This window comes from Sander vitreus, chromosome 1 (assembly GCF_031162955.1).
Source record: "Sander vitreus isolate 19-12246 chromosome 1, sanVit1, whole genome shotgun sequence".
Taxonomy (NCBI): domain Eukaryota; kingdom Metazoa; phylum Chordata; class Actinopteri; order Perciformes; family Percidae; genus Sander; species Sander vitreus.
Genome location: NC_135855.1, coordinates 22,918,703 through 22,934,037, shown reverse-complemented (window position 1 = coordinate 22,934,037; position 15,335 = coordinate 22,918,703). Strand labels below are relative to the sequence as shown.

Sequence of the window (15,335 nt, the reverse complement as noted above, 5' to 3'; positions counted from 1 at the left end):
GTGGCTAATTGAGTGTGAGAGATGCAGATGTTGGAAGATTTGTGGCTAAATCATGGATTGTTTGCATTTGGTTTAATAACAGTTAATTTGTCTGATTGCTTTCTATTAATGGGCTAAATGCACTTTTTGAAGGTTGAGATAAGAACTTTTACACACCACAGCACCAGAGGAACCAGGCCTCTAAAAACGAGATGGTGAAGCATATCCACCTGTTGCTGAAATTAAAAGATGTGCACATCACCTTGATGGCCTGCATCCTCACAGCCGAAGAGATCATCAAGTATCTCAAGCCTACTGTGAGCTTTGCGGCAGACACTAAGATGAGACCCCATATAGTATTAACATCCCCATCCAAAGAGAGGAAACAGGAAAAAAAGAGAGCTAAGCTGGAGCAGCATCTGCAGGAGGAGCGAACCAGGGAGGTCTTCTCCGCAGAGATTTACCTTTTTATGTTGCACTCCTACAGGGGCAAAAAATGTGTTAAGTTACCTTTTAATTAAACACAAAACAGAAATTGGGGGAAAGAAAATAAATTTGAGATGAAATATGACATAACAAATAATTAACAAATCATAAAGATGTCTTTTTAAAGTAACTTCTCACTTCATTCAAAAATGCAGTTATCGAAAGACAGAAATAATTTAAATAGTTTGTCTCATTTAAAAGAAAAAGAGGGGTTATTATTACCATCAGAATTATCTAAATCTAAGGCACCGTAAATCTGATAATATGCTATAAACTCTTAGGCTCTCAAAATACATTGAATTTTGTTCTGTCAAAGACCGACCACAATCATCACAAGAGAGTAAACAATGTTGATTCATATGCACTTTATTTAGACATACCCATGTTTAAACGCCTTGGCAGAGGAGTACGTAATGTATGGAGTCTATGAAAAGTCAGAGACAGAATATAAGCATACCTGGTAAAAACAGATGAATATACTTAAAATATTAGAGGTTCTTGAGCTTTGTTATGTGGTGCATCTACTCTGTATTTGGTAGCCAGAATAAAGCACCCCTTGAAGTATTTTCAAAAATATTATCCAAGTTTGCAGAGAACAGCAGATCACGTATGACTTTCTGATCAAACACCACTGATTTACCGTCTAGATGACACCAAGGATTAAAATATCTCCTTACACCAAACAAGGAGGACACACCCAAATATTATGGCAAAAGTGTAAGAAATGCAAAAGCAGAAAAAAAAAAAAAAGCATTCATCATCGTTTACCAGCCAACCATATAACTGAGAAGATGATTTCCCTTAATGACAGCAAGGATCAAACATTTGACAGACTAACATTAATAAAACACAAAACCTGTAGGCTCCACTGATGACCAAAGTGAGGTAAAGGCTCCTACTCCATACGGACTCCTGCACAGATCTGATAGCAGGAGAGGTCAGAGGTCATGTCATTAGACGGAGGTGCCCTCTGTGGGTGCTGATGTCTTATTGTCGTCGGGCTTCATGGCTGGGAAGAGCAACACCTCCTGTGAAAGAACAAAACTGTCAGCAGAGGGGTTTTTCTCTTACAGCATGAACATAAAAGAAGACGATTCCTTGAGATGCACGGGGGGAAGGCACCATGTGGTCACACATACCACAGGATCTTATTTTACTGTAATTTGTTACTTTGAAAGTCTTTTTATAATTACGGTTTTGTAATTAATTTTTTTGACACCGTGTACCTGAAGGAAACGGTTAATAATTTTAGGCTTTTAACGGTCCATTAATGTTGCCTTCAAGTGCCATCAGACTACAGTAACACAAACAGAGAACAAGAAAGGCAAGAATTACATGGAAAAGAGATGCAAAAGCATGGCTGCTAAGTTACTAACTGATACATTTTACAATTGTGTTCCTTCATGTAACATTGGAAATGGGATTACAGAGAACTATTATCATCATACACCAATATAATGTTTGCGTTTTCTAATTGTGAACATGCAGACTATAAGACTGTACTCGGTTCATAGCACTAATGATGGGAAAACTGACAGCACTAAACAACTTTCCAGTATAGAATCAAGTGATTTTTAGGTTACCATAATTTTGGGTTGACATCTATGTCTGGAGAAATCACTTTTTTCAGTTATACGAACAGATTTCTTTTTGACACTGTCAAAGTTCAGGTCAGTTTAAACACTAACACAGTGCCCTATGTTAACCAGAGCCGGAATTTACAGTAATTAGCCAGACTTTCTTATAGCGCAAACAAAAGTTATGTTTACATTCAGTGTTACTAACCAAGAAGCATTGTGTGTGTATCCCTGAGGTCGAACAAACATTTGCAAGCTGCGTTGCAACAGATCTTTAAAGTATTTAAATCCTGTATTGTTAACATCCATGTTTACTAGCTTGCCTCTTCTTACCTGGTTTTGTTGTGAATTACAACTACCTGTTGATCAGTATAAACGTGTGAAACCATTAGCACTTGCATGCATGTGAGCCCTTGTGAGACAAACCACTCACAGTTCCAAAACAGTTCCATAGCGCTACTAGTGGTTAAAAGTCCACAGGGAACATTTAATCCTCCTATTGGTCGTTTTGGAAGACAGTGACAAACAATCTACTTCGTCATTGAGGTACAAGGACTTAAAAATGGCCGCATCTGCTTGCATCATGATTCATACGACAGCTTTACCTTGATGTTGTTGGAGTCAGTGAGGAACATGGTGAGACGATCGATGCCCATCCCCCAGCCGGCAGTTGGAGGCAGTCCGTATTCCAGAGCTGTGCAGAAGGTCTCATCAACGAACATGGCTTCATCATCACCCTCAGCTTTGGCCTGAAAAAGATCCCACTCAAATTATTAACATGCACCAATATACCAACTTTCACTGCAACAGTAAAAAAAAGTTTATGCGTGTATACACACCATGGCTTGCTGCGCGAAAAGCTGTCTCTGTCTTATTGGATCATTCAACTCAGTGTAAGCATTGCAGATTTCCTTCTTCATCACAAAGAGCTCAAAACGCTCCGTTAGGCCTTTCTCTGATCTGTGCCTGTAACAATTGAGGATGTTTTCAGTATGAACCTGGGCACTGCATTTTTAAAAAGGATAAATATGAGGTTGAAATAAGTCCTTTCTCACCATTTTGCTAAGGGACTCATGATTTGAGGGTGATCACAGATGAATGTGGGGTTGATACAGGTGACCTCAAGGAAATCTCCAACCAACTGTGGGGGAAATAAGTCATTAGTGACAGACCTTAAAATATAACAATTGAAAAAAGTAATAAAGCGTACATCCGATGGAGATGTTTATCAATAGAGCACCTTGTCAAGGAGGCGGGCAGTGGTTCGGGGTTGAGGACATTCAACTCCTTTCTGTGTACAAAGCTTGTCAAAGAATGCACGCGTCTCTGAAGACAAAAAAGTAAAAGGGAAATATAAAGAGAACTCAGAAATGAGCTTACAGAATATATAAAAACATGAAATATAGAAATAACATGAAGAATAAACTCTACATTTGTGATAGAGACAATGAGAGACATATAGAGAAAAATATGTCACAGGAGCAATGCTGTTTATCTAAATGGAGACAAAAAGGCTTCAACACTGGCCTCAAAAAAAAAAGGAAAGAAAACAACAAAAGCTACTCTCACATTTCAGAGGTAATTGTCTTCTGACGTAAAGTCCATTTGAACAGATTCTCACCATCACTGTCGTAGCTGGTAGCAGGCGGGAACTTCACTCCCATAATCTTCTCCAGGTCGTGCGTCATGCTGACTCTTCTGAATGGCGGCGTGAAGTCAATCTCACAGGCCTGTCCCTCCGGACCATCAGGGTGATAAGTCACCTTGTATCCTCCAGTGATGTGCTTCACCATTCCTAAAGCAGAGAGGACAGCACAGTGTTTCTGCCAGATGACTGACAACTTGTTTGGCTCATTAGAACGTTATCTGTAACCAGTGTCGGGTGGAATTAGCAAGCTAACTTCATTAGCTCAATAACATTAACGTTAGCCAGCGGCCGCAGCGGGGGCTGCTCCGTCCCTCCACTGTTTTTGCCGAGACACAACGTTGACAGCCCCGGAGATGGACAACCCGTTTAGCCATCTCCCGATGTCCGCTGCCGTCTCGGCAGGGAGTAAAGTAGACGGACCGCAGGCTTTTTGCTGCCGATGGCCTGCTGATTCGGGCATCGCTGTTTTGTTCTATGGTGTCATAGCAACGACTATGACTCACAGCACACTGACGGATTATGTCCGGTTCAAAAACCACTGCAGGGGAGGGGCAGTTGAAGCATGCACAGACGCTTAAACCGATCATAGCCCGGTTAAGGTGTATACATGGAGGCATACCCCAGTTAGAGTTCAGTACCTCTGTTACCCGGGTTAATAGAACTCCGATTTTAACCGGGGTAAGGTGTTACATGGCGTTTGAGAAATCGGGGTATTGCCTTATCCCGAATATAATCGGTTTTGTAAACGCACTGACTGTGTTAAGTACAGCAGTTTTTTTTTTTTTTTTATTTGCTCATTGGACGCATTTCCTGTGACTTAACTGAAAAGACATTAAGAAGAAATGGCACAAAGGTAATCTCCTTAAAAGGACAATTCCGGCGCTCCCATAATGAACCTAGGGGTTAATAACATAACATATGTGTACCGAGTCGAACGTTCTCTGGGATCTGTTTTCATGCTAATCGAATGCGTCTCTAGCTTGAAACAAGCTACCGCAAACCGGGGGGTAGCTGCTAACGCTAGCTTTCGGGGCACAGGGTAAATCCCTATTTGATACCACTAACAAGGCTCGAAATAGCACCACACTTAAACGGTAGCATAATGAGGGTCCCTATACGCAAACTTAGCTTGTTTCAAGCTAGAGACACATTTGATTAGTATGAAAACAGATCCCAGAGAATGTTCGACTCGGTACACATTAGAGCTGTCAATCTTCCTCTATAATACTATTCGAATTCCATTTGATATTTTTTTAATATTCGAATAATATTCGAATATTTAATGCTCAATTGCAGCCTGTTAAATAATATCTACTACACTACTCAGGCTCATGCATTGTCAATGCCACTATAAGCATGTGGTTGTTGTTACACGTTATGTCCCCTAGAGGGACTTCTAACATTAGCCTGGCCTTGAGGCGACCTACACGCAACTTTGTTTACATTCATTTTCCACCACGAGCACACAGCGACAAACACAAATCAACAGAACTCTGTAATGAAACGTTATCTAACAAGTGTAGTGAAGCGGCTCTGTTGTAAAGGCTAACGGTGCTCGGTTAGCACAATATCATGTTAGGAAGCACAGCCGAAACGATTTATCATAAACTAGGTAAGTAACAAACGACGCTAACTGCATTAATAACCAAGCCAAACGGTGCTGTCACTACTATTTTAGTGATTTATAAGCAACCTGTTTCCAGCAGATTGTCACGTTACTGAGAATACAGCTGTAAGAAGGTAATATATGACGTGGAAGCTAACAGACAGCTGTAAGGCAGTTAACATCAACTTTAGCTTTCTCCATGAAGCTCCCAGCTAAGCTAACGTTACTATACCTCACGACGCAGTTAGGAAACCAGAACGAGCTAACTATTTATAATATTGATATAAGAATTTTGGCTCGGATGGATGTCGATTTTAAAGTCATGTTAAAACTATTTCCCGTCCTTCTTATGATTTCCAGCCGCAGCATGTCACTCCCCCGTGTACTAACGTTACTCGGTACGTAACGTTAGCTCCGTAATGCTGTACTAACGTTACTTGGTACGTAACGTTAGCTTAGACCTCAGAATGCCTTGTGTTTCTCACTCCCGCTAAATTTTTGTTCATACGACATGAATCACACATGCGGGTAGGCCAAGGCGAGAAGGGGAAGATAGCTAACGTTTATTATATATAACGTATATTTATTATAAAAAAAAAAAGTCACATTCGAATAGTAATTTCAGCATTCGAACAGTATTGATTTTTTTACTATTCGATTTATATTTGAATTTTGGTATTCGTTCCAACAGCCCTAGTACACATATGTTATTAACCCCTAGGTTCAATTTGCGCCGGAATTGTCCTAACAAGAGTGCCAAAAATAGGCAGGTAAGTAAAATGTCAACCAAACGCCTGTCTGAACAGGTACGTCTAGATAAAGACATACCTGTTTAGACAGGCGTTTGCTGCGTCGAGGACTGAGCCTCTGTATATGGGCACACGCTCTACCAGGTGAGCTACCCAGGCGACCAGCTATCTTTCTATTAACTATTTCTCACTATGCTCACTATGTGTTTTCACTTACCTGAGAGTAGTTTCTCTGTGATTTCCATCAAGTCATGGTAATCAGCATATGCCATGTAGAATTCACAGGTGGTGAACTCTGGATTGTGAGTGAGATCGATGCCTTCATTCCTGAACTGACGACCAATCTCATACACTCTGTCTAGTCCACCAACCACAAGCATCTGTGGTAAAGATATGATGTGCAGCGTTAATATTTGACCAATGTAAAAAAAAAAAAAAAAAAAAATATCCAAAAGCCAGGCCCCTGGTAGTGATTGGTTACCAAGGACAGCTCTTGAAAGTGATGGGTGACTGAAAAGCATATTACCTTGTGGTAGAGCTCAGGCGCAATCCTCATGTAGAGGTTCATATCCAGCTCGTTGTGGTAAGTAACAAATGGACGGGCCACTGCTCCACCAGGAATAACGTTCATCATTGGTGTCTCAATCTAAAGTAACAACAAACATGACTCAGCAAACTAGCTTACGCTGACTAATTCTAACTGCCTTAAATGTGGAACTAATTTAAAAAACTAGAGCATTATAAAATCCCTATTTTTTGTATAAATTCAAATGTTAATTTGTGTATACAAACTTTTTTCACTCAAACTTCAAACTTAAGATATACTGTTTAATTAATTAGTTGTGTGACGTCAACCCGGATGTCTCATCACACTACAGACACCAATTCTTACCTCCAAAAAGCCCAGCTGGTCCAGGAAGCTGCGCAGGTATGTGATGATTTTGGAGCGAGTTATAAACTTTTGCCTCACATAGTCATTGAGAATCAGATCCAAGTAGCGTTGGCGAAATCGTGTTTCCTTTAAAAGAAATTACAGTGCAGAGACAAAAATGCTTCAACATTGCTTATTGCCTTTTGTAATGACTGGTCACTTTGTCTTCTTCCCATCAACACAGGCTACTATGAACATAATTCAGTAAAATTAACATCACTGAAAAGCTTTACGGTTTTCCACTTTGTGACACTGCAACTGGGGCTGGCTGATAATAAAAACAAAACACTAATATAATGAAAAGCATTTTGAACTGATGTCAAAATCAGTTCTGCTAGATTCGTATTTCTCTGGTAAGAGTCATGTGTCCTCTAGCAGCACAGTTTCTGAAAAGACCACAAAAAAAGCAACATAAAACAATGAGTTTAACATTGTGTTCCTCCAAATATTGCAGCTCTACACTTTTGATTTAGCCATGTGTTGGTTTGTTTTGTCCCTCAGTGATGGTGTGGAGGTAACGTCTATGCTTAGCCTCTATACCACAGCCATGACACCTGTGTTTGACAAATCAAACTTACATGCTTAACTTAAATGCCAATGCCCTAAATATATATTGTATGTATATTGAAAATAGTGGGACTTAAGAACTAATCCTTCGACTCTATGTAGTCCACTCTCCCTTCGAAATGTGGTATTTGCAGTAACTGTGATTTAGTGTCTTTTCGAGAAAAAGGGACAAAAGTGCATCTCTCACTAACTGTGTGTCTAATCATGATGGGCATTACCTTGTCTTTGAGGCCAAAGTGGAGGTGGGGCAACATGTGCAAACATGGTGACAGTAGGGTCATCTCGATGGGGATGATGCTCAGCTCCCCTTTTTTTGTCTTCCCTGGGTTACCGCGAACACCGATAATATCACCGCGCCGCAGTTTGTTGTTGATGGCTACAAAGGCCTCCTCAGACTTGTAACTCCTGACAGAGTGAAAGAAGATCACTCACTGCACTCTCAATTAACCACATAATGAAAAACAAACAGTTAGAGGTGCGATGATATACCAAATAACGTTTCACAACACAGAAATGTGACATCTGACTGAAATAATCACATAATCAAGTAAACTTTCTGAGTTGAGTGGTTTTTCAGTCTGTGTTTTTAAAAAAAAATGCAAATAGCCAATGAATTCCCTACATAACACTACAAACATTTGCTGCAATAACGTGCACTGACTCAGTGTGTGACACCATGAAGCTTCCCAAGAGCCTAAACACGTTTTACTAGTTTTCCTCCACGCCAAGTATAATTATAACTTGTAAACAACTTCAACTTTCCATGCCACTCTGTACAAATCTCCATCCGTTTGCAGACATGATGACTTTTTTTTTTTTACCAAGGATATCATTCTGTACCTTGAGTTTGCCATGACTTGCAACTTGACGCCTTCACCTCGCAGGTCGTAGAAAATCAGCTTGGCACCAGAAGCCCTTTTTGCATGGACACGGCCTGTTAAATTATATATCAAGTTTAACAGGTTATCTACTGATGGATTACACTGCACATATAAAATGGCAAATATGTTTAATATCATAAAGTATTCCTGGTACCCGACACATTGAGAACAACATCAGTCAGCTGGTCTCCAGGTTGTAGATTATTGTATTTCTCGATGAACTCTGTAAGTGACAAGTCTACATGATACTTGTGAGGGTAGGGGTCCTCTGCTGTGCCCTTCAGGTCCTCAATGGCCTGGGTGCGGATCTTGTAATATTGCTATGTTAGAGAGAAACAAATTATTGCATTTATACAAAAACATTAAAAAATGAAGGGTATAATAAGTAAAAAGTAAGGTATATGATCACATAAATCTCTCACATTTGGGTCAAGTGTCTCCTCATCCAACCCACAGGCATTTTGTGCCGCCTGGTCATTGGATTCCTGTTTTTGCTCCACCTGCTCTTTGACCTTGGCTTCTTTCTCAGCCGCCTTCTTTTCAGCTTTCATTCGTCTCTTCAGCTCACTGATGAGTAAGAAAGGAGTAATCAAAGATGAGTCAAAGGTTAGATATTTATTTATAATATTCATATTTCCGATATAGAAGTTTGCTGTCAATGATGCAACTACAACTGAAGTTGCATGGATGTTCCAACTGCTTAACAAAATGTAACAACTGCACATTTTATGCTTTTCTGGTGTTTAAAATAAAATTAAAAAAAACAAGGCCACGGCACAATCAACTATTAACAGAGACAAACACTCATGCGGAAGGGGAAAGGGGACCTCATTTTCTCCGATGACAAAAGGTTGGTTGTTTTTCTCATTGAAATGGAAAAGCCACCAACCTTTTGTCACCTCTCCAACGGATCCCGTAAATTTGAGCAGGGACTACAGTTGTACATGGGGGTGCACATTTTAACCACTGTCCCCTGACCCCAAAGGTAAGTTGGCACAGCTGCTGCCTGGCTGCCCTGACCAGACACAGCATGCTGAGCTACCAGAGTCAGCAGACAGACCTGAAAAAATAGACATATATACAAAGACAGTGTAGCTTACAGTATATACAGTAGAGGCTGTCTTTGGCCCACCAGGCAAAATGATATACTAGAAGAATATAACTCTACTAGTCTGCACCAAGACAGATCACAAATACAGTCAATAAGGTAAAAACACGTTAGTAAGGTTAACTCGTAGTGAATCAGATTAGGTTTACTTTTACTTTTGGTTAGCCAGGGGTGTGTCGGAGACATTAGACTAAGTCAGATATAGTAACGTTAAAGCTAGATCGAAGAACAACCAGTTAGCATGATTTAAGAATTGTTCAGACGCCTCTATACCCCTAAAATACATAATAACAAAGTACTCTGCTAGAAAAATTTAACATTAAATATACCATACGTTAAAACCAATATCTGACACAAGGAAACGAAACCACACGATTTCGACCAACGTCTGAAAGCAATTTATTTGATTAAATTGTGGATCTTGTAGTTTTATTGATTAGTAAAAGGCACTACTGCGATTGGCTTCAGCTCATGTCCAGGACTACAACTACCAAGAGACACAAACGAACTGAATCCTGGGATCTGTAGGCTTGTGGTGTCACCATATGGAGCCCTCACTTCGCTATCACCGTTTGACCTGATGCAACGCTTTATAATATTGCATAGCCAAATTAAAACAGTCATAACTGCTAAAATAACAAATTGTTGGAGGAAAACAACAATGCGTTAAGGGTTGATAATGGTTAAAATGCGATGGAATAAAAGATTAAGCTCACTTTTTGCTGAGTTTCTCTCCTTCTACCGCTGTAACATCAGCCATGTTGTAGATGCTGCGCTCAGAAAGATCAACCGACGCGCACGCACCGCAAAAACGCGAGAACTTGATGGTGCGTTTGGTTGACTGTCGGAAATCAGAAGACTGGAAACTGAGTAGAAGAATACTTCACACAACACAAGTATATATCCAGAGAGTACCACAAAAACGGCTTGTGGACCATAGAGGCTGCAATTTTCACTAATACCACGAAAGCAGCATGCCTTTTATACAGTGGTGGGGGGGCGGGACGCTATTTATTTTTGTTTTTGCAGGGTAGTAGGTACGGTGGCCGACAGGGGCAAACGCTTAAGAAAACACACGCAAATAGACAAAACACAAGCAAATTAAGAAAACAACTTAATTAATTTGACAACACATGTGCAGCATTCAGCAAACGAACTGCAACTTCACACAACACAACCAAATACATAAACGCACTGCAAATATGAAACAATGCAAAAAGAAAAGCACACAAACCCAGAAAACAAATGCAACAAAAAAACGCAGCATCCAGATTATACAACGGAAGTTCTCCAGACCTCTAGAGGGAGCAGCTAAGTGGAACAGCTTGATTTTCAACAAGGGGGGGGGGGGAGAGAGCGAGAGAGAAAGAGAGAGAGAGAGCGAGAGAGCATTCATAGACTGTAAATATTAAGTCTATGTTTGAGATATGTTTTCTCTTTTGGTGAGTGTGTCTCGGCTCAGGTCACAGGTGATACTCAATCAGCAGAGACGTTTGTAAACTCGTGGTAATAAAACATTTAAAACTGCATCAGCGTTTAACGTTGACGTTTGTTTAAGCCATATTACATGAGAGGGTTTCATTTCGAGGTCCGAAAGGCGCATTACTGAAGTATAGGCCTCCTCATGTGTAATATTGTGATTATACAACAACGGTTACCAACAAAATAAGTGATCAATCTGTATTCATATTGTGGAGCAATTTGCTCTTGAAATACAAAAAACAGACAGGATTTATAGTCCCTCCCTGTTTAGTAAACCAGCCAATTTACCGTGGGATTTATCAATCTGAATAAATCCCGCTCGCACATATAAACACAAAACTGCTTTGCTAACTCCAACGTGTTGTAAGTAAGACATCTGCTGAAAAAGTTATTGTATTCATTAGCATGATTGCCGTACTGTTTAGTTCACAAACATCCAACACACCAAAGTACAAACACATAGCGGACCAGACGCAAGCTTTTATTTTGAAAAGCCGAAGCTCGGGGACGGCACCAGCCGGGAGGGCATGAGACAGGAGCATAGACTTTAAATTATTAATATATTATGTTATTAATAATAATATGAATTTAATATACAGTCTATGGAGTTCTCCAGGCTGCAGCCATACCCGACTCTAATAAAAAGGCAGAGCGCTCTCCCCCCTTGGGGTCGAAAATCCAGCTGTTCCACTTAGCTGCTCCCTCTAGAGGTCTGGAGAACTTCTGTTGTGTAATGGTTGCTGCGGTTTTTTTGTTGCATTTGTTTTCTGGTTTGTGTGCTTTTCTTTTTGCAGTGCGTTTATGTATTTGGTTGTGTTGTGTGTATTTGCAGTGCGTTTGCTGAATGCTTCGCATGTGTTGTCAACTTAATGAAGTTGTTTTCTTAATTTGCTTGTGTTTTGTCTATTTGCGTGTGTTTTCTTAAGTTGTAGGGTGTTTGCCCCTGTCGGCCACCATAGATAGGGGAAGACACTTGAATATTCATTAGGGAACTCATCCCTGATTGGCTCGCCCTGACATTCTTACCCTAACCACTCCTCTTGCCTAAACCTAACCAACCCAACCAGAGCAGACAACGAGTACTAGCCATTCAGGGATGAGTTCCCTAATGAATATTCATCAGTCTTCCCCTCCCACCCTGCAAAAAAAAAAAAAAAAAAAGGCGGGCGGGACATGTACTGTTCCTCCTCTGCAGGAGACTAAAGGTGCTTTCCGACCGGATAGTACTTGTACTTTTTAGAGGAAAAGTACACTTCTAAGCAGTTCTAAGAACTACTCTCCCCCAAAATCTTTTTTTCCGTTTGCATTCCCACTGGCCAAGTGGACTGGTAGGAGGGGTAAGGGAGTGACGCAAGCACGGCAACGGTCTTTGCCGGTGAGCCGCAGGACACCCTTGTGGAGTTTAACTCCAAAAAGACAGTTAACCACAGGTTCCTGTTAATCTTATGATGGACATGTGTTGTGATATTTAAACAAACAAACCGTCAACGACGAAATAAAAGCCTCTTATTTACGAGAGCAGTCTGAGAGACCTCCAGCTTACCGCGAGGTGTCTGAGCATGACAGTGACGAGCTAGAAGCCGGGGCAGGCGCTTGATGTAGCTTCTGAACTCCGAAAACTTTGAAGCAAATTGTCAATTCGGCATCAATTTTCGCAAGCCTGCCTATATTCAAAATCTAAACAGTTAATTTCTCGCCTAAAACGTTGTCAGAAGTGAATTTAATTATGAATAATAATAATTGTTAAAAATGTCCCGTTGTTGGTTGTTGCTCTGTCTGCAAGTTTCCGAGTTGGCAGTGGGCGTGACTTATAAGTTCGACCAATCAAGTACACCTAGGAAAAGGGAAAAGACCCTGCTCTGAAGTAGGAGCTAAAAAAGTACACTACTGAGGCCAGAGGAACTTAAAAATCCCCAAATTTTTCCTGTCGGAACACGACAAAAAAAGTGTTCTAGGAACGTTTAGTTCTAAGAACTGCAAAAATCCAGCCCCTCCTCCGAGAGACCTTGGGTTCCGGAAGTAAATTTCCCATTCATTTCTCCCATTGACGTCTGGAAAAATCCGTACAGAAAGAGTTTTAGACCATGTCTTAGGCTAACCAGCTACGACGTGACTCATAAGCATACAACATATAATTTCGACTGAAAAAACGAACAGAAAATCCAAAAAAAGTCAAAGGTACAAAACTGTGTACATAGTTTCATTATCGAGCAAAGGAACTACCGAAGAATTTCTAATAAGGGAAGAAGTTCCACTCTCTCGTTACTTCCGGCTTATGAACTGGTTGCAGTTCCACCAGAGTTCCATATAGGGGGCGCTCACAGGCCAGTACAGAATGAATGGGACTCTATGGAGCTATACCCCTCAAAATCCACTTTTCTCAGGATATAATTTTTTGTCTAGTAATTTGAATGAAAATAAGAAAATACACACTGCTGGGTGTTAGATTTTTTTAAAGTGGCTTTTTTGTTCTAAAAAGCCTTTTAAAATGTCAATGATGTCATACACATATACGGCCAGAGATACTGCTTTATGGCAAGCTCTGAGTTGCTTCCTTTGTTCTCTCAAAGCATCGACAACACAGCTGACAGGTTAGGCTCTCCCTGTTAATACACACATTAGAGGTTTGCTAATGTTTTAAAGACCACGCCGAAATATTCACTCTGACATTCTGGTTCTGCTTTGGATGCCGTCAAGCGGGATCTCCAATCGTAATCAGTCCTTCACTGACCAATCAGCATTCATTAGCAGAATGCTAGCGTGTTATGGGCAACAACAACTCAACCTGTAAAAAATCGAAAGGACACAAGTACTCGTTCATTCAACTTTTGATCCATGTTGAACTTGCAAAAACTACAATCAAATCTGAGATTTCTCAACGACAATCAGGCGAAAGAGATAAATTTAGCCGTCTAGCTCCATAGAGTCCCATTCATTTAGCACTGGACCGCCATCACCCCCAGTGGAACTCTGGTGGAATTGCAACCAAATTCGGTACAATGGGGCTGAATAGGGAGTGGAACGGCTTTCCGTAGACAGGCTTTGGAACTACTCATCCCATAAACCACCGCACACCACTGAATAAAGGAAGCTATGTTAGTTTAGCTAACAGCTAATTCGGCTAACCGCTAGCTGAGACAGCATGTAATAACTGTAAAAGACCCTCAAAATAAAACCTGAAAATAACCGTTAAAATATATAACAGCTGTTATGTCAGCTGTAGCCTGCTTTACCCAGTGTTTATTTGAGTTAACGTTATTTTAGACTGAATCAAGCTGTCAGCTAGCGGTTAGCCAAATTAGCTGTTAGCTAAACTAACGTTAGCTTTGGTGGAGGCTAACGGCAGAAGCGTGGAACCGATCGTGTTTCGTGCAGTGACGTCAATCCTCGTAAAACAGGATTATCATTTTGGGCATGCGCATGACGGATCCATAGGCAGCTCCCCCTCCTCACCAGCATGAGTTCCACCAATCAGAGGCATCACTGTGGGATTGTGGGATTGTTCAGGATTGTGGGTAATGGAGTACTTATCCAAGACATCGTGAATAAAAGACATTTATCTCAAAACAAGGTTGGTGCCCCATGAACTTTTGGCATCTATATGATAATATACAATCGCTTGTGTCGTAGCTGGTTTTAAGTCTACCATCGACGCTTACGATTTTATGGCTTATACTCCAATTTGTCAATGGAGAAATTGCATTGTATTTTTACTTCCGGAACCCGCTGTGGGCAGGACTGTTGAGCTCTATAAGGGAAGAAGTTCCACCAAATAATTTCTAATAAGGGAAGAAGATCCATATAGGGGGCGCTCACAGGCGAGTGCAGAATGACTGGGACTCTATGGAGCTATACCCCTCAAAATCCACTTTTCTCAGGATATGATATATTCAGTCTGACATTCTGGTTCTGCTTCGGAAGCCGTCAAGCGGGATCTCTGGTCGTAATCAGTCCTTCACTGACCAATCAACATTCATTAGCAGAATGCTAGCGTGTTATGGGCAACAACGACTCAACCTGTAAGAAATCAAAAGGACACAAGTACTCGTTCATTCAACTTTTGACCTATAATCCATGTTGAACCTGCAAAAACTAAAATCAAATCTGAGATGTCTCAACGACAATCAGGCGAAAGAGACAAATTTAGCCATCTAGCTCCATAGAGTCCCATTCATTTAGCACTGGACCGCGATCACCCCCAGTGGAACTCTGGTGGAACTGCAACCAAATTTGGTACAATGGGGCTGAATAGGGAGTGAAAAGGTTTTCCGTAGACCAGCTCTGGGGTCACTAAAAACGCTATTTATCTCCAAGAACCTTG

General features: G+C 40.8%; 1 protein-coding gene across 3 annotated transcripts; it reads right to left on the bottom strand.

Moving 5' to 3' along the window:
* Positions 1-815: 815 nt before the first annotated feature.
* kars1 (lysyl-tRNA synthetase 1) lies at positions 816-10,462 on the bottom strand. 3 transcript variants are annotated; one of them, XM_078248637.1, is made up of 15 exons: positions 10,249-10,462; positions 9,314-9,484; positions 8,847-8,991; positions 8,579-8,744; positions 8,384-8,477; positions 7,762-7,948; positions 6,938-7,063; positions 6,572-6,691; positions 6,263-6,425; positions 3,664-3,837; positions 3,283-3,368; positions 3,098-3,183; positions 2,882-3,008; positions 2,648-2,791; positions 816-1,493 (listed from the first exon to the last, which is right to left on the bottom strand). In XM_078248637.1, the coding sequence occupies exons 2-15, from the start codon at positions 9,454-9,456 to the stop codon at positions 1,419-1,421; spliced, it is 1,836 nt and encodes a 611-aa protein (XP_078104763.1). In that variant the 5' UTR covers positions 9,457-9,484; positions 10,249-10,462; the 3' UTR covers positions 816-1,418. The 3 variants fall into 3 exon arrangements, with proteins under 3 accessions (XP_078104763.1, XP_078104773.1, XP_078104754.1); XM_078248647.1 differs by lacking the exon at positions 9,314-9,484 and having other exon boundaries at positions 10,249-10,459; XM_078248628.1 differs by lacking the exons at positions 9,314-9,484; positions 10,249-10,462 and adding an exon at positions 9,525-9,733.
* Between the last annotated feature and the right edge of the window lie 4,873 nt (positions 10,463-15,335).

What these genes read in the sequence shown, in the direction of transcription:
- kars1 (XM_078248628.1), bottom strand. Translation starts at nt 9,718, where the DNA reads ATGTCTCCGACACACCCCTGGCTAACCAAAAGTAAAAGTAAACCTAAT. An exon ending in CAGCCTCTACTGTATATACT is followed by an intron (nt 8,992 to 9,524) that starts GTAAGCTACACT and finishes CTTACTCATCAG; the next exon opens with TGAGCTGAAGAGACGAATGA. An exon ending in ACTTTGGCCTCAAAGACAAG is followed by an intron (nt 7,064 to 7,761) that starts GTAATGCCCATC and finishes TTTCTTTTAAAG; the next exon opens with GAAACACGATTTCGCCAACG.